A 25,697-nucleotide genomic window follows, 5' to 3' on the forward strand; every position below is an offset into this window, starting at 1 on the left:
TTTATGTAATACTATTCAAAATGACCGAAAAAAAGTTGTCTTGCGCATACGTACTAACTCATAATGGCCTCTTGACATTCCTTAAACAGCCTAAAAAAGTAAAGAAAAGAAGAGATTTTTGAAATTTTTCAGTTTACACTTATTTTATATTTAACTTGTATCCTAATACACCTACCATGGTGATGTTTTATTTTATAAAAAAAAAAAAACTTAACCTGTTTATCCTGGCCCCTCATAGATCCTAAGTGTGTCATTTATTTGCTTACTGTTTTATGTTAAAGAGCTGCAAATCTAACCTTGCATCTGCAGCTGCTACAACATTTTAATAGACAAAATGGTTAATCTCAAAAAACAAAACGTCTCACAAAATTTGTTTTTCAATTTCTTTATATCGGTTTAGCAATACTTGCCTAATTTATACACCCAAATTCTATAGAAATTGATCTCTATCAGACGCGTATAGAATCCCAAAAGTCTATAGAAGCTCTATGGGGTTTCTAAAGAACATTTTGTACTGGTTTCTATTCCTTTTATTAATTTAATTTTGAGTGAGATTAACATATTTTACTCCAAAATAAAAAATTAAACGAAAAAAATCAATTGGAGTTGATACTAGTACAACCTTAGCTTTTTAAAAATCTGCAGCTGTGTATTCATGCTGTATGTATATCATTGCTACAATTCAAGTTCACAACTTTATTTTGCTATCTTGACAATAACAGTAAAAAAGTTCTAAAATAAGTAAATGTTTTATCCAACTATTTTATTTAGCATAATAGAAAAGATCTTTCTGTTGTATTAAGAAAAAAGGCAAACCCAAAGATCTTTAAACTCGCTTGTCAAAGTTGCGAACTTTTTAAAAAGGTCAGAATTACAAAAAAATAATTTCCTGCATAGTGATCACAATTAATTGACTAGTATTCAAGAAAATAACGGTAAAATTACACAAATACGCATAAAATATTTCAGATTTACGCACATTTACCGCTTTGCAATAACGTCGGTGCTGAATACAGACATTTCTTAAAGGGAATCCATTTTTAAGGGCTAAAAAAGGTTATTTTTGCTTCAAAATTTTTCCAAAGCTTTAAAAAAAGTAAATGATTTTTTAATATGTTTACATTTTTTGGTTTTGATTAACCAACGTTTAACAAAATTACACAAAATTCGTGAAAATCATGACAGCAGATCTGAACCGTCAACCGTATCCATTATTTCACAAAGTTTGTCATGAAACTTTAAGCAAAATCTTAATGTTTTAAGAATGTTAGTATATTATTAACAATGCTTGGATTGTTGGACCTGCTTATGGTTTGTTTTAGAGCAAAAATTTTTCGTGAGGTGTCATAAATTAAATCTAAGCATTAGCGTTCGGTTTTTCGTTTTTTAACAAAAATCCAAAAACCAAACGTATATGCGTAAATTTTTTTTAAATATATAAGGTAGGAGAAGATGGGTTAGAGTGAGCCACAAGTAGGAGTGAATCATTGATCCCATAGTTAAAACACGCCTAGAAAAACACCCCAAATCTCCATTAAGAAATTACAGACAATTTATTGTTAAGGTTATCCAATTATTTACTGGATGTTGGTGCTGTTGTCTGTGCTAGCGGTGTATTCCACTTCTTTCTGTGCAAAATAAAATTTCCTAACAAAGCAACTAACAAACAATATAAGTAACTAACAAACAATATATTAACTAGGAAAAAGTGATTTTTATAAATCACGTACTTATTGTGTATTTATTTTAATCCAGTTGCACAGCTTAGGGAGGAATGAGCCGTTCCTTTTCGGGTAGGACTGAACTGCGGCATTACAAATTTAAGGTTTTGTTTGACTATATTACTATTAGCTAAATACTATTTTTATTGCTAATCGTTTAAAGAAGAGGTGGCTCACTCCTACCTTTCCTCCCCTACAAACTATCAATTAATCAAAATGAATCGAATTTAAAATGATTTATATATTTAGACATATAATGCTTCAATCAAATTCTTTAAGATTCCCGAAAACTCTCTTTTTTTATGCTTTTTTGTTTCAACCCTTTAAAACATGGCGCCGAATCGTTGCTTGATCAAAACCGTTAAACCGTTATCTTTACAACAATTTTATACGTAAATTTTCAACAAATTTATACGTAAATTTAAGTTTGTCACACCAAATACTTTCTTCTTTTAAACGTATAAAGTGTTCTATTTTAATAAACTTCAGAAAATTTGTTTTATCCTAAAAGATTTAGAAGTTTGTTATTGTTCATTAAAAACCAAAAATATCAAACGCCACTACTTAAATCTTATCATGTGCATCACGACCCTCGCAATTTTATGCACATCCCAACCGTACGTAGTATAGTTTTATATTTAGTTGCCTAATTATAAGTGTTTTTAAAATTAATTGGTTGAGCTCTAAGTGTTAGATTTTGAAATATTTTTCAGCAGTTGGTAGATTTGTATGTTGTGGTAAAATTTTAAAAAGATATTCGACCGTTAGTTTGTGGAATAACCTAATGAAATTAAATAAACTTATAGTTTGTAGTTTGAAAGTTTCTGGATTGAGGATGGAGCTTAGTAGGATATAGTTTTAAAAAAAAGCTCATATTTTGCAGATAAAAAACTATTTTAACGTAATTATTTTAACGTATGGGTACTCAGGTTAGTGTATTTTCATGGAACTGAAAGAATATGTATTGGTCGGGACTAGTTTTTTTTTCAACGCAACTACATGATGTTTCTGAAAAAATATTTCTCATATCTATTGAAACATCTTAGCAGCCGCTCTGTTGAATTACAAAGTCACGTTCACATTTTGACTAGGAAATGTCATATTTAATAAATCTTTTTAAAGATATTTATAATATCTTGAGTAGAAAATTTCTGTAAGATACTAATTTGTGATTTCATTCAGCAGCTTTTCGACACTTTCAACGAACGTAGGAAAATTTGGATCAAGGAGCAACGTTTTTATTAAGCTAGCACTTTTATCATCGTCCACTTTTAAATTGGTTATCTCGTAATAAGAGGGAAGGTCAGGTTTACCAGACATCATGCTCTGTTTGAAAAAAAAGTCCCATAAACTATTGTCATAAAACATCATCACGGATAATGTATTACGGAGAACTTTTATCTCCAGAGTTTATTATAAAAACTTTGTCGTAAGTTGTTTATAAAAGATTTAACAGAATAGAAATATTAATTGTTTTATTTTAAAGACAACATGTCTAATCTTGTCCTTCAAAAGATGATATTATTTAAATTACTAACCCTGGCTACATTTGCTACAGTTTCCACTTGAATATTTTCTTTGGAAGTCTGTCTCGAAGCGCTTGACCCAGGTTTATTGGCATCATAGTTCAGCAGAGAGCTCTGACGAATGGACGGATCGCTCGCATTTTGCACATATACATGAACAGCTATCGTACAAACGAAATCATTGCACTGCTCCTCGGCGGTTTTAATTTCGTCTTTTAAAAATTTGATACGGAACCGTCTCACGTCGTTCTAAATGCAATCAAATAATTTAGATTATATGGAAAAATATAAATGATCAATTCAAGTAGCAGCTTTTCTTCCTGAACTTTAAAAGCGTTTTAAATGATCATAAAATCCGCATTTGTCTTATAAACTGATTTGCCAGCTTTTTTTCGATTAAATTTACCATTAGAAACTAAAATGCTAAAGTTGAACTACTTACACGTTTTATTCACACTGAAGCTACAGTTATGGAGAATTTATCATTAACTGAAATGAAAGAAAAATCTCGGTGAACGTACCTTTAATTTGCATAAAAAAAGCATGCTATCGCTTTTTGAGATAGCGCGAAGCCACTTTGAAGAATCCAGCAAAGTAAACGATTCCTACGGTTATAAAGGAAGCATAGTCATTATTGTTCAAGAAATATATCATTAATATTCAAGAAATCATATATATATATATATATATATATATATATATATATATATATATATATATATATATATATATATATATATATATATATATATATATATATATATATATATATATATATATATATATATAGTTTTTTGAATATATATTACACAAGATGGGTCCAAAGTAGCTATACTAGTCATTTCGCCTACTATAAATTTAGAACAAAATCAGAAAGTCAAATTAAAAAAAAGTTATTTGATTATGGTTTGAAAAAAATTGTTTATAAAAATAAATTTCAGTTAAATGAGAATCATTTTTTTAAATATACATGTAAATACGGAAAGCGGTAAAAAAAACAAATTTCTTTTAAACAAATTTAAATATATACCAACACATCCGAACCAAACTTTAAAACAAAATTCAGAGGGGGCACAACTGATAACAAAATTGGTTTACTTGGTAAACTTTCTAATATCTAAAATAAATTTTACAAATGAGATTTTGATAAGTCGGAATTTGAAAAGAATTTTAAAATATGATCTTTTAACTTAGAATTTTGAAAACTCACCTCCCACTCACCACTTTTAATATTGTTAGTTGAAATATCATTTATGTTTACTTTTTTAAAGCGACCATATTTCTCTATTTTCCAAATTTTTGCCGCCATTTAAATATTTAACTAAACGTTGATTTATAATAAAATTCGAACACTATATTCGTTTTCTTTCGTTAAAATTGTAATAAGATGTTTGAGCTACAAGATTTTAAATATTTTTGAATGGTTTCTACATGTTATTAACAAAGAAAGTTGCTATTCCTTACTTCAAAAATTCAGCATATTGTTTTAAAGGTCATAGGTATATTAGTTACAAACGCAGTGGTGTATTTAGGGAGGTCGAGGGAGTCCAAGCACATCCTCGAATTATAGTTTAGTATTTTTTAGAAATTTTTTTAGTGAATATTTACAATTACGATTTAATAAAAAACAACATATAAACTCCACTACATTTTTGTCATTAACGAGTATAAATCCTAATATTTAAAAAGATTCAATTAAGATTTATGCGTGCGTGCAATCTTATTTTTGCTCTTAATTTAGCTTCAATAAAAAACTCCTTCACTTTTGATAAAGATAGTTGACAAACTATTTCTCGATTTTGTTGCATGAAGAAAGTTTTTTTCCTTTGCGAGTTGTATTGCTTGAGTTTAGGAAAATGTTTTTTACAGTTTTCATCAAATTATCTAGATTACAAACTTAGTTTTGTCATCAAAAAAAAAAAAAAAAGCCAAATAAACTGTACATTAAATAGTAGCGTTAAATTCATTGAAAACCAATTTTGAGCATCTGGTTGACGAAAAGGTTAATTTTGTATAAATTTTGGGATGACTTTCATCATTTAAAATAAAGCAAGAAGTTCATTAGCTTTTGGTTTATCAAGTATATTATAAGTAGGGTAAGGCTAGGCACATTGAGTTTTGAATCAAGTTGGACTGCTCAAATATTTCAAAAACTAGAAAGATAGAGACTTGGGGGGGGGGGGGGTAACACAATGGTCATAGCAATCCAATTAGATGGGGCATTCTGTTTATTGTGATACTAAAAAGTAAAAGAAAAACTTGCAACTTTTTTCTTTTGGAATTGTTATAAAACATTTGCAATTAACATTGATTGATTAAAAGTGTTCATATTATATTCATTTTTTTTTTATACTTTTGATTATATTTAGCAGTTTGGTTCTTACTGTACTTTTCATTGAGCAACTTTTGTTTTTTTAAGTCTAGCCGGGAGTAGTTGGGCAGTATTTAAAAACATTGAATACGGTTCTATGAACTTTGAGGAAATAACTTTGCAGAGTAAACATTTTGAGGACCATTACAGGAGCTATCTAATATTGTGATTGTGCTAAAGCTCTAAGGTCCTCATATCACAATTGCAGCTGAAGATACAAATTAGACACATGCAAGGACATACGAACTTTACTTTGATATACCTAATACTGACTAAGATAGATTTCTTGGCATTCCATGCTGTTTGTGGTTCGAGTAGATTAACTGTTGAAAAACGACTTTGAGGCTTCAGAAGTTGCATACCTGTTTCAGCGTATACAATTTAATAAAAATCAACAAATCAACAGTTTTACTCACTGATTGATGTTACAAAATTTAATTTAAAGTAAAAAATTTAATTTAGGCTTAGTTTACTTTCACTTTGTCACTGAGTGCACAAGATAAAAAACCATCTTAAAAACTGCTATAAGAGCTCCAATATTTAAGATGGTAACCCTAGAAATAAGTGTTAATTTTTGATGAATTTTTCAAAAAATATATTTCTATTATATTTGATTAAGAATTTTAAGACCTTTTCAAAAATGTATAACATGAAGTTTTTTTAATATGATTGTCAACATATTGATATAATTGTGAATTGGTTGCTGTTATTTTATAATATGATTGTCAACATATTGATATAATTGTGGTTGCTGTTACTTTTTAGAAATACTTTATTAAAAGTCTCGTTTTCCAGGTTTAATAATTTTCGACACATTCCACATTTCAAAACATGGTTTTTTAAAAATGGTATGGATTTATGAACTGAAATTTTCAGAACATTTTTATAAGACATTGATAAATCATTTCTCATAGGATTTTTTAATATAAAGAGCAAATTTCAGATTTATATGAAATTTAGTACTTATTTGATTGACTAAATAAATAAACTCTGAAACATTTTGCATAACTTTGTTATGCAAAATATCGAGGCAAATCAAAAAAACCTATGACAAACAAAAATCTTATATATAATAAACATTTTTGAAAAATTTCAAAGCTGTAGAATTATTATATAGTGAGATATTATGTTTTCAAATACACAACATTGTTTGAAGTTTAACTAATTTATTTTTGGATAATCAAGGCAAAAAAAATATTTGAATGATTTTTTTATTCATTTTTAGAAATAGAATCAAGTTTTACTACAAAATATCAATAAATAGCTTAAACTCAAAAAATAAATTATTTCTGGGGTTACCTTAACAAAGAATGAGCAATCTAATTTTGATACTAATTCAGAGAAGTGTATTAAATAAAAAAAAAAAGTTTCTTATGTCAAAAATTACTTTATGAGTTTTTTTAATGTTACTAAAAAAATATCTCTTTACTATTCATACTTTGTAATGAGACCAGTTTGGTTGAAAGCGAGACCATGACTTCACCTGAAAACTTTTTTTATATAAAGTTAACTATTGGAGACAAGTTTCCAACGTTGAACTTCAGTTTTGTCATAATGCTGCTGAATATAGAGTATTCTATCGAATTACTCATTTGTTCTAAAGTATTAGAAACACCACTTATGGTCACTGAGTTTCAAACCATATATTCTGGTTCAACGCTGTTGTTGCAGACAAAAAGCGTCCATCAAACGTCGTTCAGACGGAAATACGTCATTATGACGTCTAGATGGTGTGTTTAATGACGTCTTTTAAAGTTTGGTCAAGTTAAAACTAGAAATGCTTAAAATAACTTTTAGACGCGACATAGTTTTTATTATTCAAATAGTCTTTCACTTCAGACGCCGCCATTTGTTTTGAAAACAAATTTAATAATAATAAAAAAAAGCTTTATAAAAACTTTGTAAAAAAACTTAAAAAAAAAAATTGTAAAATTTTGGTAAACTTCAATTTGGGTTTATTTTTTAATTTAGTAAACATGTGATTAAAATCGACAAGTAATAGCTTATAGATCTAAATAGGAATTTATAGAACACATCGTTTATGCAATCCTGCAAAATTTTTACAAAATTTTAATGCTTCAGCACGAATTTTGATTGTTGATTTGAACATGTTGATTTAAAAAAGTCGAGAATGGGTTGATTCCCTAATTATTACCGGAAGGTGAGTTTCTCTTAATGTTATTTCATATGGGTATTTCAATATAATATCCAGCCTTAAAAAACTTAAAATGCATAAATCATTAGTTCATCTGTTGTCATTTGTTGCTAACACATGATTTATTCTACATGTTAAGATTTTTATTTTTTACAACTTCAATTTTGTTAAAAATTCATATAAAAAAATTTATTCAAAGTTTACTATAAAGTTTCAATTTTTTCCAAAAGTTTATTTAAATGTAAGTGATGGTTTGAATTAACTAATTATTTATAGTCTAATCGAACGTTGTCTCAAATTAAGTGCATTTGAGCCTACCAGCCAAAAAATACGGTAAAGATTTATGAAGGGATTAAAGATCTAGTATGAGAAACAGAAATCATCATTGCGGATCAGTTTTCACAACTTTAAAACTGACTTAACTTCAAGAGCCTGAGAACAACTCGGGGGGGAGGGGGAAGAGGGGTGTCTCTGGTCCCTGTCGCTCTCTTTAAGGTATAGATTATTTGTCATTTAATCGTCAGTTATTTTTTGATATTTGAAAAAAAAAGAACCGTTTTTTTTGCTGTCCAGCAGGCACACAAAATTATTTCAACGTTGATAAATGGTAGATTTTAGGGTTTCGACGTTATTTCAACGTTATTTCAACGTTGTGTGCCTGCTGGTTGCATTGAAACGGACTGTGTTACCATAGATGGTGTAGACAGGTATGTCTCACCTAGAAGTTTACGTCTTTTGAACGTTTTTTGTGAGGAAGAAATTTTACATTATAAAATTATTGATCTTTAATATCCCATTATAAGCCATTAAAAAGAAACCATTAAAAAATACCCATAAAAAAACCACTGCAAGAATCAATAATTCTTAATAAGGTATCAACGATTTTAACACTAAACTTAGAGTTAGATGCGCTTTTCATTTTTTGTGGGCTTAAGTACTTTTAATATGGTTTTTGTGTTTGAGGAAGAAAAGTTTGTAAAATAAAACGTCATGAATGAAACCACTACAAAAAAATACATTTTTACAAATTTATATATACAAAAAAAATCTATTTACAAAAAATATGTAACTTTTTCAACAATTTTATAGAGGGGGCCAAAAGCGACATTTCCGTCAACATCTCCCCTCCCCTTTCTTGACAGGGCTGTTGTAGCAAAGATCACTTAAAAACAAATATAATTTCTTTAATGCTTTTGAGTTTATTATAATCCTTAGTAACGCCTTTACGAAAACGAAAGTATTTTCTTATTTAATTCCGTTGTTACGGAAAGAGATGTGCACAAACTTATTTTGGGAAAAATGCAAAATGAAAAAAGAAATTTTCATCGCACTATTAATAATTTATATTTTGTCGTTGTTTTTACGAAGAAGAATTATTGAATATTTTTAGTCATATGCTGAGGCTATCTTTCTTTAACTTATGCAACATTTGTCATAGTTTTCTCCCTAAACATAACTAATATAAAGTAAGATGTTCAAGCTAATACTAATACATACCGGTTCATCACATAATTAACTGTTTTGGCTCATAACACGAATTTCTGGCTGCCGCTTTTGCAAGCTACCAGTTTACTAACTAAGCTTGTAATTATATCATTCTTAAAAATTAAAATTAAAATTAAAATTTGTATCTGATTATTATGGAAATAGATTTTGAAAGCCAGACTGAGAAGAGAACTTCTTGTAGTTCATTTCCTGACCTTGAAGAACAGACTGTAGAAATACGAAAAGGAAATCAAAGCATAATTGGTCTTAATGCTGTACATGACCGGAAATCTGCAAGTCCAGGCCATTTTAGAGCTAATCATTTGGTGGGTATAAAATTTGAAAATATATAGTTACTGTAATTAGGTACAGTTATATAACTAATCTTTTAAGTCTTTTCTTGGATCAGTTTTATCCTCTTTTTTTATTCCTACAATCTTACTTGTATATTCCTATATATTAAATATTTTTTACACCTAATTTAGGCTAAAGCTGATTGTGAGTCTCCTGAAATAAAGCTTAATGGTTTTGAAAATGAAAAAAAAACTGGAGTTCGATTAAGTTGGAAAAACCTCTCAGTGGCTACTAAACCAAAAAGCTCATCATTCTTTCAGACTGTGTGCAAAAAATCAAAGTCATTAAGTGAAGGAAAAATTCTTCTCAAATCTTGTAAGTTTATCTGTTCTGGTTATTTCTATTTAGTAAAATGTAATAGTTTTTTTTGAAAATGTGACCACTGTTAAGAAAACAAATAGCAATTGTTATGCAATAGTTTAAGCAATAAACATTTAAAAGTTATAACAAAGTGAAAACAGTTAACTGATCTGTTAGTGATTTTGTGAACTGATTAGTGATTTTGTGAAAGTGATAACTATAACAATTGCTATAACAATTGCATTAGGGATTTTAAATTAAATATTGATTGTTAAAAAATATTTCAACTGTTTTTGTATTAAACTAAGGTAGGCATACACACACAGACATACATACATACATACATACATACATACATACATACATACATACATACATACATACATACATACATACATACATACATACATACATACATACATACATACATACATACATACATACATACATACATATTGTAGTGTAATAAATTCAATAGTCTATTAATAATTCTAAGCCAACATAGAGGGCTTTATTCTTCATATAATAATATGTAACTAAAATATACAAACAGGTTAGTTTTAGTATACACATAATTAAACTCAACAACAACAACAACAACAACAACAACAACAACAACAACAACAACAAAATAATAATAATAATAATAATAAGAATCAGCACATTCTACCGTACTAAGTAAACAAAATAAGTAAATAAGTTCAAATAGTTCAAATATAGTCATTTAAATATTTAGGAGGATTCTGGGATCTTCCTGAACAATGAGGGATTGATTCTTCAATAGAAATTCCTTTAGGATTTGTTGGAGAGGAAGTAGAAAAGTTTTGAGATCTTTTCGGATGGAGAGGCTCAGATGAAGGGATTTATCAGATTCGTTGGAGTTATCTTTGTAGTTTTGGCATCTTTTGGAATGGAGAGGCTCGGGTGAAGGGATTGTATTAGATTTATTGGACTTATCTTTGTAGTTATTATTTCCATCATTATCACTGATTTCCTCAGCCATTGGTGCGAGATGTCTTGTAGCAACAGTGGTCTCATGCCCATCAGGGATTCGTACATGAGAATATTTACTATTAGCCTCTAAAAGCTCAATCTTTTCAACAAGAGGTTCATATTTGCAGTGTCGAGCATGCCTTTTAAGCAATACAGGACCGAATTAGTTAACCATGTAGGAACAGAGTGCCCATTAGAAGAACGTCGACTGAATCTGAATAATCATTCATGAGGTGTAGCATTAGTAGAAGTGCAAAGTAAGGAACACATTGAATGAAGGACATCGGGTAAAACATGTTCCCAGTTCATGGTAGGTAAATTCTTTGATTTAAGAGCAAGTGAATTTCCTTTCCAAATTATGCCATTGTATCTTTCACACTGACCATTGCCCTGAGGATTATAAGGAGTAGTTCTACTTAGGTTGACACCTCGAGAGTTAAGATAATTGCAGAGCTCTGTAGACATGAAGCAAGTGCCTCGATCTGAATGTATATAAGCTGGCATACCAAATAAAGTGAAAAGTTGAGTTAAACATTTAATTACAGTTGAAGTAGAGATATCATGACAAGGAAATACAAAGGGAAATCTTGAATACTCATCAACAACTGTTAAAAAATATTTATTGCTAGATGAAGACAGAATAGGTCTTTTAAAATCCATACTTAGTTGTTCAAAAGGTTGAGTAGCTTTTATTAAAGTGTGGTTAGAATTGCTTACATAGTATTTAGGTTTTATTTCAACACAAATTTGACAAGAAGAAATGGTTTTTTTTTTACATTATCAATTGAAAAAGGCAGATTTTTAGATTTTATAAAATGATACATTCTGGTGATTCCAGGGTGGCAAAGAGATTCATGTAGTTCTTTAAGAGAGGGTCGGTTTATAGTCATAGAGCAACAAGATCTAGAGAGGGCATCAGCAACAAAATTGTTATGTCCAGGATGATAAACTATATCATAGCTGTATGAAGAAAGTTCTATCCTCCATCTCAAAATCTTGTCATTCTTAATCTTTCCACTCTTGTTATTGTCAAACATGAAAGAGATAGAGCACTGATTGGTGGCTAGAGTAAAATGCCGACCAACAAGGTAGTGTTTCCATTTTTGAAGTGATTCAACAATAGCATAAGCTTCCTTCTCAACAGAAGAATGTTCTCTTTCAGTAGGTGAAAGTTTGCGAGAAAAGAATGCAACTGGTCTGATTAAGGGAAGCAGCTATGACAAAATCGGAGGCATCTGTTTCCACCTCAAATGGTATACTTTCATCAATAGCTTTTAGAGCTGATTGAGAGATTAGTTCTTTCAATTCATTGAAACATTTAATAGCTTCAGTTGACAGTGGAAAGGTAGACGCTAGAGATAAAGGATGAATCTTGTCAGAAAAATGTTTGATATATTGAGAGTAGTATGAATACCAAGGACTCAACAGAGAGAACCACTATCAGTGGGAGCAGGCATATCAATTAATGGCTTTAAGCAATCTGGATCAGGAGAAAAAGAGCCATTTTTTAAAATAAAACCTAGGAAGGTTATACTCGAAGTAGACAATATAGACTTTTCTTCATTGAAGTTAAACATTGGTTTCTTAGAAGCTTCAAGAAATTTATCTAAATTGGAATCATGTTTATTTTTAGATGTACCACATACAAGCAAGTTATCTAGATATACAAAGGTGTCTTCTAATTTGTTTTCTTGAATAAACTTATCCATGATTCTTTGAAATTGTGCAACAGCATTAGTGAGGCCAAAAGGAATTCTCTTAAATTGGAAAAGATGTCCATTGGACTCAAAGGCAGTATAATACTTGTCACTTTCTAGGAGAGGTATTTGGTGATAAGCACTTTTTAAGTCAAATGTGCTAAATAATGTATATTTTGCAACAGAGTTAACTAATTCATTGATGTTAGGTAAAGGATAAGCATCAAGAAGTGTAAAGCGATTTACTGTTTGTGAGTAATCAATGACCATGCGTTTTTTATGTCTCTCATTCCTGGTAACAACTATTTGTAATTGCCAAGGAGAGTTACTGGGTTCAATTATATCTAGTTCCAAAAGTTTTTTAGTTTCTTCCTCAATGAATGCTTTGTCCTCTGAATTATATCGTCTAGAAGGTGAAGCAATCGGTTTACATTCTGGAGATTGAAAAGGGAAAAGAGTGCTAGCTTTCATTGTAATACTATTCAGATTTTTAAAGAATCTTTTTTTTCCACCATAATTGGTATTAAGACTTTTGTGTAACTGCAGGAAATCTCTACCAAGTATGATTTGTTCACAAGAGTTGAGTATAACCAAAAAGTTAATATTAGAGTACTTTATACCAAATAAAGTGAAGTTAGTTGAAACTTTACCTATAACTTGACAAGATAAGGAAGGATCAGCCATGGAAACTCTTTTATTAGAAGGGAGTATATTAAGTTTTAAAAGGTCACATAATGATTTGCTTATAAATGTGTCAGAGCTTCCAGTGTCAAGAAGAGCTCTTACCTTGACCCTAGCAATAAAGATATGAACAATAGACTCGAGTGAGTTGATAGAAGAGCAAGTAATAGAGGCTAAATTTGTTGCATGGAAGTTAGCAGCAGCAGATGTGACAAAGTTCTTTGATGATTTTTATACTCTCTTGAAATGTCCTTTCTTACCACAGTTGTTACATTCTGCATCTCTAGCAGGACATGATTGTCAAGGGTGACGTTTACTTCCACAGAAATAACAAAGTCCACTAGGCTTAGTAGAAACTGAAGCAAACTCAGTAATACATTCAGAATGTTTGTTAATTGTAGTGACATTACTACACTCTGTATGTGAATACATTTCGTTATTTCTTTGGGCATTTTCCAATGATCGAGCTTGATTATAGGCCTCAGTAAGTTTAAGAGTAGAGTTTTCTAGTAGTTGTTGACGAATATGATGAGAGCTTAGACCACTTATAAATGAATCACGAATGTATTCTTCACAATGTTCTGAAACAGAAACCTGTTTAAAGTTGCAATCTTTACTGAGTGTACATAAGGCCTGTAAAAACTCATTAATAGATTCTCCAGATAATTGTTTACATGAAGCTAACTGATGTCTGGAAAATAATTCATTTTTAGGTTTTACAAATAAGTTTTCCAAGATTTCTATAGCGTCATCAAAAGATGGCGCTATGTCAGCAATATAGTCAAACACAGTAGGAGATAAATAGTTAATGAGGACATCTAATTTATCTTTTGTTTGTATAGTTTTCATGAAGTTTGTAAAAGTTCTAAACCAGTGTAACCATTCTTTGGAAGCTGATGCAGAATTGGGATTGCTGTCAAATCGTTCAGGTCTTAGATATTTATCCATTAAAATATAAAGAATAAATTGTAGTGTAATAAATTCAATAATCTATTAATAATTCTAAGCCAACATAGAGGGCTTTATTCTTCTTATAATAATATGTAACTAAAATATACAAACAGGTTAGTTTTAGTATACATATAATTAAACTCAACAAGAATAATAATAACAATAATAAGAATCAGCACAAACCTGTTATTTGGTTAATCACATTATGTATGTATAATTTCTTCATATTTGTTTTAATTAAATGAACATAACATAAAAATAAGAAATTGCATTACTAATTTTGATCTATAAAATTGAATTGCTATTAGAAAGCATGTAAACAAAATAAATTTGAAATAAAATGTCCTTTTTATCAGTAGTTTTATTGGTGAATTTTGATTTTACTTAAAACATGATGTGGCTTCAAAAAAAATATTTTAACTTTTCCATTAAGTTAAAATTAGTTTTAAAAAGAACAAAAGAGCTGTTGGAGAAAAAATTATGTACAGACAATTTCTCTCAAAAAAGATAGATCAAATATAAATCAGGTGACCTCCAAACTGCCCAGAGTTGAGAGTTATTGAAAAGTCCTGGGAAATCATTTAATGAAAAATTTAAAAAAATAAAAACTTAGCAGAAACATTAAAGATTCAAAAATTTTATGCAAAAAAGTATCAAATAGTTATGATTGTAATGCTGTGTACAAACTTATGGGGGCTACCAAAGCAAAAGTCCAAAATTTTGTTGGATGTCCACAGGAATAAATAAATTTTTGTTTGAAATTATTTTTTAGTTTTAAATAAAAATTTATGATTCTTAATATTTAACAAAATTATTTTTATATAAGTGATGCTTCTAAAATCATTCAACTATTTTCAGAATAATTGAGACTCTAGTGAATGCATGCTGACCAAATATTAATTTTGAAGGATACTGTATATGACTTTAAAAAACAATTGTTGATCTAAAGCAAACTTAATTATGCTGATTTTAATAATCAGCAAAATCAACAATGCCAAATTAAATATCAGTCTAGGTTGGCATCATTTTGCTAACCTATGTTGATGTACTTATCAACCATAAATATTTTTGCCTGCTCATAGCATTAGTCACAAAATTTTTTGTTTGAAAAAAAAAATACTTTTATAAATACAGTGCAAATGAAATGAATGAGAAATACAAAAAACTATGGAAAAGAACTACATAACTTTTTCAGAAAAAAATTTTAAGAAAATATTAGGAAAATACAAAATTTTAAGAAAATATTCAATAAACAATTAAATACCTTGGAAAATGATTAACTTTTTGGTATTTTGTTAATGCATGCAATGTGAAGGGTTTAGGATGTGAACCAGTCCACATCAGATTAAAATGGCTATTTTTTGGATGGCTCTAGCAAAAACAATACATACATACATACATACATACATACATACATACATACATACATACATACATACATACATACATACATACATACATACATACATACATACATACATACATACATACATACATACATACATACATACATACATACAGATAATGAAAAAAAAATTATACAAAATTTTTTTATTTATTTTAGTAAATGGTTCAGCTGAATCTGCAAGCCTGCTTGCTATCATGGGTGCAAGGTATTTGTAGATAAGAGTTTCTTAAAAGTTATAAAAAATTTAAATGTTGTCTCATGAAAGTTTCAAATATTTAAATCACCAAAGAAACAATCAGTTTTCTAAAATTTGTAGTAATTATTCTCTTAATGCTCTCTAAATAATATAAATATTTAAGGTTCTTTAAGATTTTTTCATTGATTTTCCTTTTCTTTTTTTTTTTGTATCAATTTAAACCAATACTTTAGTTTCCATCCTTTTTAAACCTCTTAAGTTAAACTACTTAAATACACAAGTGATATTAAAAAACTGTTTATATATATATATATATATATATATATATATATATATATATATATATATATATATATATATATATATATATATATATATATATATAGTTTTTAATTCTTTTAATTTGTTAGATGTAAACAAGTAAATATTTAAATTGTCAAAAAATTAATTTTTAAACATTAATTTATTTAAATGATGAAAAATATTGTTAAAAGTTATTAAAAATAAACTCTCTGATACCATTATCTACATATAATCTTTTTAGTGGTGCTGGCAAGACTACTCTTTTAAATGTTTTGTCAGGCCAGAATGTTAAAGATTTAGATATCAGCGGTGATATATTGATAAACAATAAAAGTATGCAAAACAAGATCAAGAATATATCTGCTTACGTACAGCAAGAAGAGTTGTTCATTGGAACACTGACTGTTAAAGAGCACCTTCTTTTTCAAGTATTATAAAAATCTCTAATTTGGTTGTAATTTTAAAACTTAAAAAGTAATTTTACTTGATGATACAACTTCAGAGAGTAATACTTTATGTCATTATCATCATGTCAACTGCTTTCTTTGATTTAAAAGTTAAGTTTGTTTTAAAGTCTTGAAAAAAGGCTTGTCTAAATCTTTTTTGATTCAAAAGATAAGTTTCAAAAATTGACTTAAAATAAATGAGTTCTTTACTAGAAAATGCCTCTTTTAACTAATATTTTTAAGATTAACTAATGACATTTCCACAAATTTAATAATTTAGGCATATTTGCGAATGTCAGACTCATTCTCAGTTAAAGAGAAGGAAGCTAAAGTTGACAGTGTGATTGCTCAGGTGAGTGATTAAGTACAGATTATTCCAGGGTAAAGTGGCATTCCACTAATATTGTCTAAGTTACATTAATTATAGATTGTTCTTCTGTTTAAAAATGTGTGTGTGTTGTTAGATTTGTTAAAGTTGTTAGATTTCCATTTTCTTTTGTTATCACTGTGGCAATTGAGATAAATTTAAATATTACTTCAAATGAGTTGCTTATTGTGACCAGTCACTAATTCTAGGAGTATTTTATTTAATTTAAAAGTTTCTACTTAGTCAACAATAATGTGGTATTAAAAAAGGATAATTTTAGCGTTTTGTTGAGTACATATGGGGTATGATAATGATTCTAGCACTTCATTATATTTGTACATTTATCAAAAGCTTTTATCATAAAATTAAATTCTGTTTTTTTAAGCTTGGTCTAACAAAATGTCAAAACACTATTATTGGTGTTCCTGGGAGGATACGTGGAATATCAGGTGGAGAAAATAAAAGGCTTTCTTTTGCTTCAGAGGTTGTTTTTCGGTCTTGGCTTTTCATTTTAACAATTTTTTGTATCATTTTTAGGGAAAAGAAGAATATTTTTCATCTTTTTTTATGTATTTTGATATATCTAAGTAATGGTGAAACTTTCTTGTATTTTTTTCAAAAGATAATCACTGATCCTAAACTTCTGTTTGTTGATGAGCCAACCTCAGGACTGGATTCATTTATGGCAGAAAATGTGATAATGTGTTTGCAAAAGATTGCTAGCAAAGGAACAACTGTTATTACAACAATACATCAGCCTTCTTCTGAGGTCTTTCTTTTGTTTGATAGGTGAGATATTATCTCTTAGTATAGTATACTATTTGTTGATAGTAAATTATTAACAGTAATAATATTTATTGGATCAATGCAATGGTGAAAAAGAAATATTTATTAAAAGGATTAGTAATGGTGAAAAATAGATAAAAATCTTGAAAGTAAATTTAAAAAATCCAGTAAAAATGTATTTTATGTAGGTTGCTTTTGTTGTCTGAAGGTCGTACTGCATATTTAGGGAAAAGAGAAGATGCTATTTTGTTTTTTGAAAGGTAATTCTTTTTTTATTCAACATTTTTTATAATTTTTTTTTTTTTTTTTAGACTTCATTTTGAACATTTTCATTTTCAAAACTTTCATTTTCAAAAATTTGTTTTAAAAATACTAAATAGGTTTTTTTTTTTTTAACATTTTCATTTAAACAGAGTCAATTATCCTTGTCCTATAAACTACAATCCTGCAGATCATTACGTGCATACACTTGCAATAATCCCAGGAAAAGAAGAAGAATGCAAATCAAAATGTGAAGTAAGTTCATAAATATAAATAAGATTTACCCTAGTGCAGTTATTATTTACTGTCATGGTCATTGTTCAGGTGTTTGCTGATTCATTGTAAGTTAAACAATATCCTTTACTAAAAAAAGTATAATTAGCTGAGAGCATGAAGTTCAACTCTGTTTTATTTTGTTTTATTTTTGTGATATGAATGTTGTTTTACTTTTAAATGCTATTGTTTAGATGATATGCGATACTTTTAAGTCTGATCTAAAGGTTGCAATGGATGGTATTCAATCTGTGAGTAAATGATTGTTCTTAAAACTATTTTTCAAAGTTGTGTTTTTTTTAACTGTTTTTTTTATAATTGTTCATTTGTAATTCTTTCATAAATAGCATTATGAAAGTTAATTATATTTAGCACTTTTTTATGCGTTCAATAATTTTTGGTGATTTTATTTAAGTAAGCTGTTGCATACTAGTTTTTAACTTTACAAAATTCTTAAGAGTTCTTCAAGAGATTTCTATATATGATAGAGAATGTCACTAATACCTGAATAATGTAATAAAGATTCTATAAAAATGGGGCGTATGCCTATGTTAGATGACATGACAGTAGCACACCATACATTTCATTTTTCTCTTATACAATAAACTTTACTATTGTAAATCAAGGTTTGTGTTTTTTTCACTTTTACATTTGCTGTTTTTGAGGTAGGCAAACTGTAGAGGCTATTATCCATTTTAGCTTTATGCTAAATTGTAACTATTTTGATGTCTTTTTTATAATAACATATTGGAATTTGATTTTTTGTTCTATTTTCCATAAATTTCAAGAATCTTTCTCTTTTGAGAAAATTTTCAGAAGTAAAATTCTAATGAATTGGAAAAATTCTCAGTTTACGTAAAAGTCATTTACATTATAGTCTTAAAATAAAAAATATATAAAATTATAAAGTCATTTATATTAAAAGATAATAGATATATATAATAATAGTCATTTACATTATAATGTAAAATAATAACATTTTTTCACAAGTAGTGCTTTTTGGGGAATAAAATTTTAGCTTAGCTTTTGTTACCAAAAAGATAGAAATCAAATTTGAAACTATCCCTTAATTTTCATAGACATCAAGAAAACACTTCTTCATGAAAATTAATTTCTGATGCCATACTGCAACTTTGCTCATAACTCCTTTAAATTTGACCAATAAATTAAAATGACTTCAAATATTTTACCAGAGAAGTATCTTTGTGCGTGAACTATTTATGTAAGTAGTTTGACCATGTATAACCATTCTTTATTAAATTTGAATTTAAAAAAATTTTAACTTAACTGAAGTAAATCTTGATGTAATATTTAACTCATTGTCACTTTTTTGACCCCTTTTGAACAAGTCTAAAACCTCAACTTTTACACTGGTTTAATTTGTTCTAATATGGTATTGATTATTATTAACAATCTTATTGTTAACATTATATTGTTATTACTTTTATTATTTATTTTTTTATAAATTGTAAAGCAAGCCACTTTTTTTAAGAGACCTGATTGCTACCAATTGTTACCTGTAAAAGATTGCTACCAGATAATTTAAACCTCAATAGCTTTCCAATTTGAACCAGAAATATTTATATAATTAACTGTTTGCATATTTTTTCTATAATTTATGCAAATAGTTTTTGCATTATTATTTATATAATGATTTGATACATAGGGATCATACACCAAATTTTGTACATGAGTTCTTACTACTGTTACATGTACATATATTGTAGATATATTTATGTACATATACTTTTTCATCAGACATTGTAATTGACATTTTCCATATCCTATATATAAAGGTATCTTGCTTAAAGTAAATATCTAAAAGTAGAAGGCATATTACTTAAAATTAGTGATCTGCTTCTAAAATGAAGCAAATAAAAGTACGATAAAATATAAAAGCAAACAAACGAACAAAAAGTAAGGACAAAAATTTATACAATTGCTTAGTAGGTTTGCCTTTTTTTTTGATATCTTACAAAATAAAAATTTATTTCTTATAGAAAAGAATTTTTTTTGTTAACAAAAAATCAGACAAAGTATTTCCTTCTTTTGGGTAAATAAAAGTCAAATATTAAATTTTTTTTTTTTTTTGCTCTTTGTTTTTTTTGAAGACAGCAACATAATTTTTATTGACAATAACCTTGATTTCAAGCATGGGCCAAAATTAATTACTCAAACACTTACATTACTTATTTTCTATTAAAACTTGTATTAAAATCTCTATTAAAATTTTTATTAAAATCAATAAAATATTTTTTTGTTACTTTCAACTAAATGATAGTTTTTAAACGAACCAACCTTTTTTTATTTAAAGCAACCAAATCTTTTTTTTTTTTTTGTTAATGTTTTTGAAATTGAGGGTTTGTTTGTGTATTATATAAAAGTTAGAGTAAAGAATGACTTTGTCTTGTGTTCATTTTTTATACAGAGTTTTGTGAAATGAAATTCTCTTGCTTTTTTTAGCCAGTGATGTTGCAGCAAGATTATTCTGGCCAACCGTAAGAGTTTGTTTTTTCAAAATTAAAAAAATTAAGGAGGCTGTACTCTACATTTTTTAACCTTCAAAATCATTTGCTAATATAGACCTTTTGCTAATAGAGACCTTTGTGTGCTGTGATTGACATGATTGACTCTATTATACAGCTTTAATAATTTGCCTCTGTGAAATGAAATTGGAGTTTCTTTTTTTACTTCTTTAAAAACATTTAAAAGACTATTGCCTAATCTTTTTTAACTTCTTGTTTTTAACAACAAAAAAAATTGTTTTAATTTTTTTTTTAGTATTAAAGTTCTTTCATTTTGTATCAGAAAAATCTATGTATTTAATTTTAGGTACAAAGTTGGGTTTTTTAGACAACTGCAGGCAACACTATGGCGATCTTGGATGTCTGCACGAAGAGAACCTTACATCAGCAGTATAAGAATTATGCAAAGCTTTGTGAGTGTTCTGTTTGTTTGAAAGATTTTTTTTTTGTTTTTTGATCTTTTTCATATGCTTAGATATTTGCTAAATACACACTTGTGTTATTTATCTCAGGTTATGGCTCTCATTGCTGGTCTAGTTTATCTCAGAGTTGGAGATAGTAAATCTCAGGACAAAGTCATGAATATTAATGGAGCAATTTTCTTCAGTGTGACAACTATGTCATTTGGTTCAATAACTGGTTCTCTTTTTGTGAGTAAATATTTTTTTATATGAATATTTTTAAAAAATTTGATTTAAAAAAATTAAATTTAGATTTAAATTTTTTTTATTATTTACATCATTTTAGCACAATAAATAAATAAATAAATAAATAAATAGCTAATACAAGTTTAACATCTAGTAATTCATCTTTTATAAATTTGTTTGCTTTGCACACGCATGATTAATGTGCAATTAATGAAACACTAAGATATGTGAATGGTTCTCATGTCAATCATTAAAAAAAAATAAAATAAAATCACAAAAAAAAATAAAATAAAAAGTAAATGGATGAAAAAAAAATTGATAAAATAAAGACAAATTTAAAAAATTTTTTTAAATTTTACTTTGGTAAGTTATAGATCAAAATAGATTTTATATTTTTTCATTACCATGTCAGGTATTTCCAGCAGAATTACCAGTTTTCTTAAAAGAACACAAACTTGGGATGTATCGAACCGATGTATACTTCATTAGCAAAACATTGGCTGAGGTAAATTTAATTTGCATTGTAAAATTTCCATTCTGATTTTCTATTATTATTTCAGAATTTTTAAAATGTTTAAATGTAACATGAGTCAAAAATTGTTCTCATGGATTGTAATCTTGTGTTGTTTTATTCTCAAACTGCCTATGCAAAAAGTAAATCATCTTGAAACTTTTTACCAAAAGCAAAACTATCTTCATCTAAACTATGAAAATACATGCTAAATAGCAGATTCTAGGTGATAAACAAGTTTAAACTCTCTCAATCATGTTTTTCATAACTTTTTTATAATTCTCCAAAGGTACATCAGTAAACTCTTCACAGATTAGCAAATACTTCAAGATCTCATCTTCTTGAAGTGTATGCTAGTTTGTGAAGATTTTACTGAGATGTCCATTGTGTTTCATGTTTGAGTCTCAGCAAACATCTTTATCTCAGCAAAATAAGATTTCATTACAAAAAAGAATCAAAAACAAGATTAAATGAAATTTTTAAAAACCAAAAAATTGTTGAATTTAAAATTTAGATTGATTTGGTGAATTTAGCTTTCTCTTGGTTGAGAAATTTCAGATTGACTTTTTTTATTTTCTCTAAAAATGTGTTTCTTGATCACATTATTTTTTAATTCACAAATTAGATTGATACTAGGTATGCTATTTCTGTTAAAGCTATAAGTAATTAATATATAGTCACATAAAGTTATATTGTACTAATAAAAAGATATTTATGTGAGACATGTCCTTTTTATTTTTTTGTGTGCTGTTCATTACAGCCAATACAATACCAATATCATTTATAAGTACATTTTATCAAATCAGGAATAAATTTAAATCATCAGTCAGTAGCAAATATTTTTACGTAAATATCAAGCAGTTTTGTTAAGTTTTTTTTTTTGGCTTTTTTTTATAGTTTCCTTGGTACTTTATTGGTCCAGTAATCTATTCTGTAATTTATTACTTCATGGTTGGTATGAAAGTTTTATTTTTTTTTTTTGGCTTTTTTTACTGTTATTGATTTTAAAGTTGAGAAAATATTGTTCATAAAAGGTTTTTCTTGTAGTGGCTTTTTAAAAGCCTTAATGAGATGATCAAGTTTGTTGTTTGTTTTAGGACTCCGTGAAGATGCTGCAGCGTTCTTTCTTTCACTTGTTATTCTTGAACTTTTAACACAGAGTGCTTTATCATTTGGTATGTTGTTACTTTTATTTAAAAATGAATTTTTTTTTTTTGGTAAAGCAAAGCATGGTTAAATTTTCATTAACTTTGCAGGATATTTGGTTTCTGCTATATCACCTTCAATTCAAGTTGCTACAGGCGTTGGTCCACCTTTGATTATGCCTTTTATGCTGTTTGGTGGCTTCTTTCTCAAGGATAAGTATGTTTTAATCAATTTTGAGTGTAACTTCTTTTTTTTTTTACATTATTGATATAATTATTTTATTTTTTTCTAGGGTTTAAATATAAATTTTAAATATAGATTTTATAAGGTTATGTATGTCCACCAAAGTTTTAGCTTGAATTAATAATTTTATGTGGCAAGTTTAATACTCTACAAAACATGTTTTTTTTTTGTTTTGTTTTTTCTTTTTGTTTTCTTTTTTTTTTAATATTTTTATCAATCCTGCTAAAAACATCCTCAAAACAGGAGGCATAAAGAGAAAAAAGTTACAAAGTGAATTTAGAAAATTGTTCCAATATGATGCTGCTAGGTTGAAGCATCTTACTATAATCAAAAATGCATTGATTTTGTTTTGAAATCTGATAATTGAAGATTTCTGTGCTATTTCTTTATAGATCAATTCCTGTTTATTTTATTTGGTTGAAATGGCTTTCTTGGTTTAAATATGCTACTGAGTGTCTTCAAATCATTCAGTGGGATAAATTTGGAGAAATAGGTATTACTATCAGTGAATTTTATTTAGAACTGGCTTCATTTAACTGTTGTTGTGTGTATGAAATCTAAAAAAATAGTTTTCCGATATATCTCTTTCATGTAAATTAGTCAAGTGCTTTAAAATGCTTATAAGTTAAGCTCTACTAACTGTATGTATGTATGTATGTATGTATGTATGTATGTATGTATGTATGTATGTATGTATGTATGTATGTATGTATGTATGTATGTATGTATGTATGTAATGCATAAAATATGAAATAGTATGAGGCTACATAGTATTGAGATTAAATCTTTAATTATGATGTACAGAAAATAAGCTTAGTAGTTTTGTAAAAATAAAAAAGAAAAACAAGCTATCAAGTATTTTTAACTAAAAAGGTGAGTGACCTTTAAATTTCAACTTTGAGTTTTAAAATTCTCTCCCTCTCAATCAAGTCTCCATGTCACATGAAAGAAACGTGCACATTTTTATTGAGATCAGTTTGGGTGAGCTCAAGCATAAATAAATTTTTTCGTAAAAATACGATTTTTAGGTAACGGACTGTAAATTAAAATAAAGCTGTTGCAAACACTATACCAGTCGTTCTGATAATTGTGAGCTTATAGATGTAGAAACTCCATGAAATAAAGTCATCCTGTTACTATCTTGAAAGAGCTTCAGATGCTCATCAACAACTTGACGAAGAAACTGTTTGTTCTTCACTTTTAGTCAGTAAACCACTGCACTTCTGTATCATGGCAACACCTCTCTGGAGTTTCATTTGTTACTCATAGAGGGCGTACAGTATCCTCAGCTTTCAAATAGTTGGGACTGGTTATCCATTTGTCTGGAGTTGGGACGTTTCTTATATAGTGTAGTAACAGCCTGGAGGTTGAGAGTTAACATTTTCAAAAGCTTAAGTATTTTCCATATTTAAGGGGTCACCCGAAGCAGATACAATTCTGAAAATTCGCGACGTGAATATGTTAAGCTAATTTAATAGAGGGCTGTTGCCAAAAAAGTAATACTTTTGAAAGTTTGCAATCATATTGAGTCAATAATTTTTAAATCAAGTTAAGTTTTATTGTAGGTGGTTGTTTGAATGCTAACAGGACGATGTGCTACTATGATGGAAAATCAGTTCTTGCTACCAACGGTTACACGGCGGTGTGTACATTTTTATATATTTTGTAAAATGTATCAGTGCAACCCATATAATGATTTTTTATCTCCCCGCCACTTTTAGTAGATAAAGCTTTTATTTTTAGGAAAACTTCGGTCGTAATATCGGTCTTTTGGTGGCGTTGGGTGTAGGATTTCGAGTTACGGCATTTTTATTCGTGTTGCTTCGAGCTTATCGTGCGAAGTAAATTTATAAACTTAAGTTAGTTTTTTGTTTCTCAGTTTTAGATTAATATTTGCATATATATATTTATTAAAAAGAGATGTGTTATATATTTATTAACATATAAAAAATTATGCCGTTAATAAAGATTTTGTTTTTAGATTATTTGTAAACTTATTTAGTGTTTTTCATCCAAAATATAACTAATGTTTGCCAATTTCGACGTCAATGTAAATTTCCTTGTTATATGAATATAAAAACACTTTATATTTACTGATTATTCTCATAAGCGTGGTTACATACAGTAGGGAATCTAAACGGAACTTCACGTACTTAAGAAGCAAAAACAAAAACTGTAACGAGTGATAAGATTTATTTTTGCCTGCAATTTTAGACTAATTTCTTTACACCACAATTAGTTTGAAAAGTTGCAAATGGATTCAAAATGTTACAAGTTTTCTTCTCTTTAAGAAAATATATAATTTAACTATAAACTTTCATTAAAATAATAACCAGAAAGAATGTCAAGCG

General features: G+C 28.0%; 2 protein-coding genes across 8 annotated transcripts; one reads left to right on the forward strand and one right to left on the reverse strand.

The window, feature by feature from the left end:
- Positions 1-2,649: 2,649 nt before the first annotated feature.
- Positions 2,650-7,220, reverse strand: LOC145183571 (meiotic recombination protein REC114-like). 4 transcript variants are annotated; one of them, XM_090085013.1, is made up of 5 exons: positions 7,057-7,220; positions 5,881-5,980; positions 3,769-3,852; positions 3,260-3,496; positions 2,650-3,047 (listed from the first exon to the last, which is right to left on the reverse strand). In XM_090085013.1, the coding sequence occupies exons 3-5, from the start codon at positions 3,790-3,792 to the stop codon at positions 2,883-2,885; spliced, it is 426 nt and encodes a 141-aa protein (XP_089941139.1). In that variant the 5' UTR covers positions 3,793-3,852; positions 5,881-5,980; positions 7,057-7,220; the 3' UTR covers positions 2,650-2,882. The 4 variants fall into 4 exon arrangements, with proteins under 4 accessions (XP_089941139.1, XP_089941136.1, XP_089941138.1 ...); XM_090085010.1 differs by lacking the exons at positions 5,881-5,980; positions 7,057-7,220 and adding exons at positions 4,278-4,364; positions 4,458-4,773; XM_090085011.1 differs by lacking the exon at positions 5,881-5,980 and adding an exon at positions 4,278-4,364 and having other exon boundaries at positions 2,651-3,047.
- Positions 7,221-7,512: 292 nt separating this feature from the next.
- LOC145182938 (protein white-like) lies at positions 7,513-25,435 on the forward strand. Of its 4 annotated transcripts, none has more exons than XR_016451686.1 (21): positions 7,513-7,779; positions 9,424-9,584; positions 9,744-9,927; positions 15,799-15,847; positions 16,383-16,569; positions 16,868-16,939; positions 17,340-17,438; positions 17,577-17,743; positions 17,929-18,000; positions 18,154-18,256; positions 18,469-18,525; positions 20,738-20,772; positions 21,107-21,212; positions 21,312-21,449; positions 21,859-21,951; positions 22,855-22,908; positions 23,055-23,132; positions 23,214-23,319; positions 23,739-23,839; positions 24,912-24,988; positions 25,090-25,435. XR_016451686.1 is itself a non-coding variant. In XM_090084764.1 (21 exons), the coding sequence occupies exons 4-21, from the start codon at positions 15,837-15,839 to the stop codon at positions 25,189-25,191; spliced, it is 1,662 nt and encodes a 553-aa protein (XP_089940890.1). In that variant the 5' UTR covers positions 7,513-7,779; positions 9,424-9,584; positions 9,744-9,927; positions 15,799-15,836; the 3' UTR covers positions 25,192-25,435. The 4 variants fall into 4 exon arrangements, 2 of the variants coding, with proteins under 2 accessions (XP_089940890.1, XP_089940889.1); XM_090084764.1 differs by having other exon boundaries at positions 22,855-22,912; XR_016451685.1 differs by lacking the exon at positions 7,513-7,779 and having other exon boundaries at positions 8,050-9,584.
- Positions 25,436-25,697: the final 262 nt, after the last annotated feature.

Source organism: Hydra viridissima, unplaced genomic scaffold, assembly GCF_058129835.1.
Source record: "Hydra viridissima isolate aposymbiotic clone 2 unplaced genomic scaffold, HvirCarnegie_v1 scaffold_4, whole genome shotgun sequence".
Taxonomy (NCBI): Eukaryota; Metazoa; Cnidaria; class Hydrozoa; order Anthoathecata; family Hydridae; genus Hydra; species Hydra viridissima.

Excerpts from the sequence above, each read along its gene's own strand:
- LOC145182938 (XM_090084763.1), top strand. The coding sequence starts at position 9,414 with ATGGAAATAGATTTTGAAAGCCAGACTGAGAAGAGAACTTCTTGTAGT. Across the intron at positions 15,848-16,382 it reads CTTGCTATCATGGGTGCAAG|TGGTGCTGGCAAGACTACTC; the intron begins GTATTTGTAGAT and ends TAATCTTTTTAG. Across the intron at positions 23,133-23,213 it reads ACAGAGTGCTTTATCATTTG|GATATTTGGTTTCTGCTATA; the intron begins GTATGTTGTTAC and ends TTAACTTTGCAG.
- LOC145183571 (XM_090085010.1), bottom strand. The coding sequence starts at position 4,556 with ATGGCGGCAAAAATTTGGAAAATAGAGAAATATGGTCGCTTTAAAAAA. Across the intron at positions 3,497-3,768 it reads TTTTTTTATGCAAATTAAAG|AACGACGTGAGACGGTTCCG; the intron begins GTACGTTCACCG and ends GATTGCATTTAG. Across the intron at positions 3,048-3,259 it reads CTGTAGCAAATGTAGCCAGG|AGCATGATGTCTGGTAAACC; the intron begins GTTAGTAATTTA and ends TTTTTCAAACAG.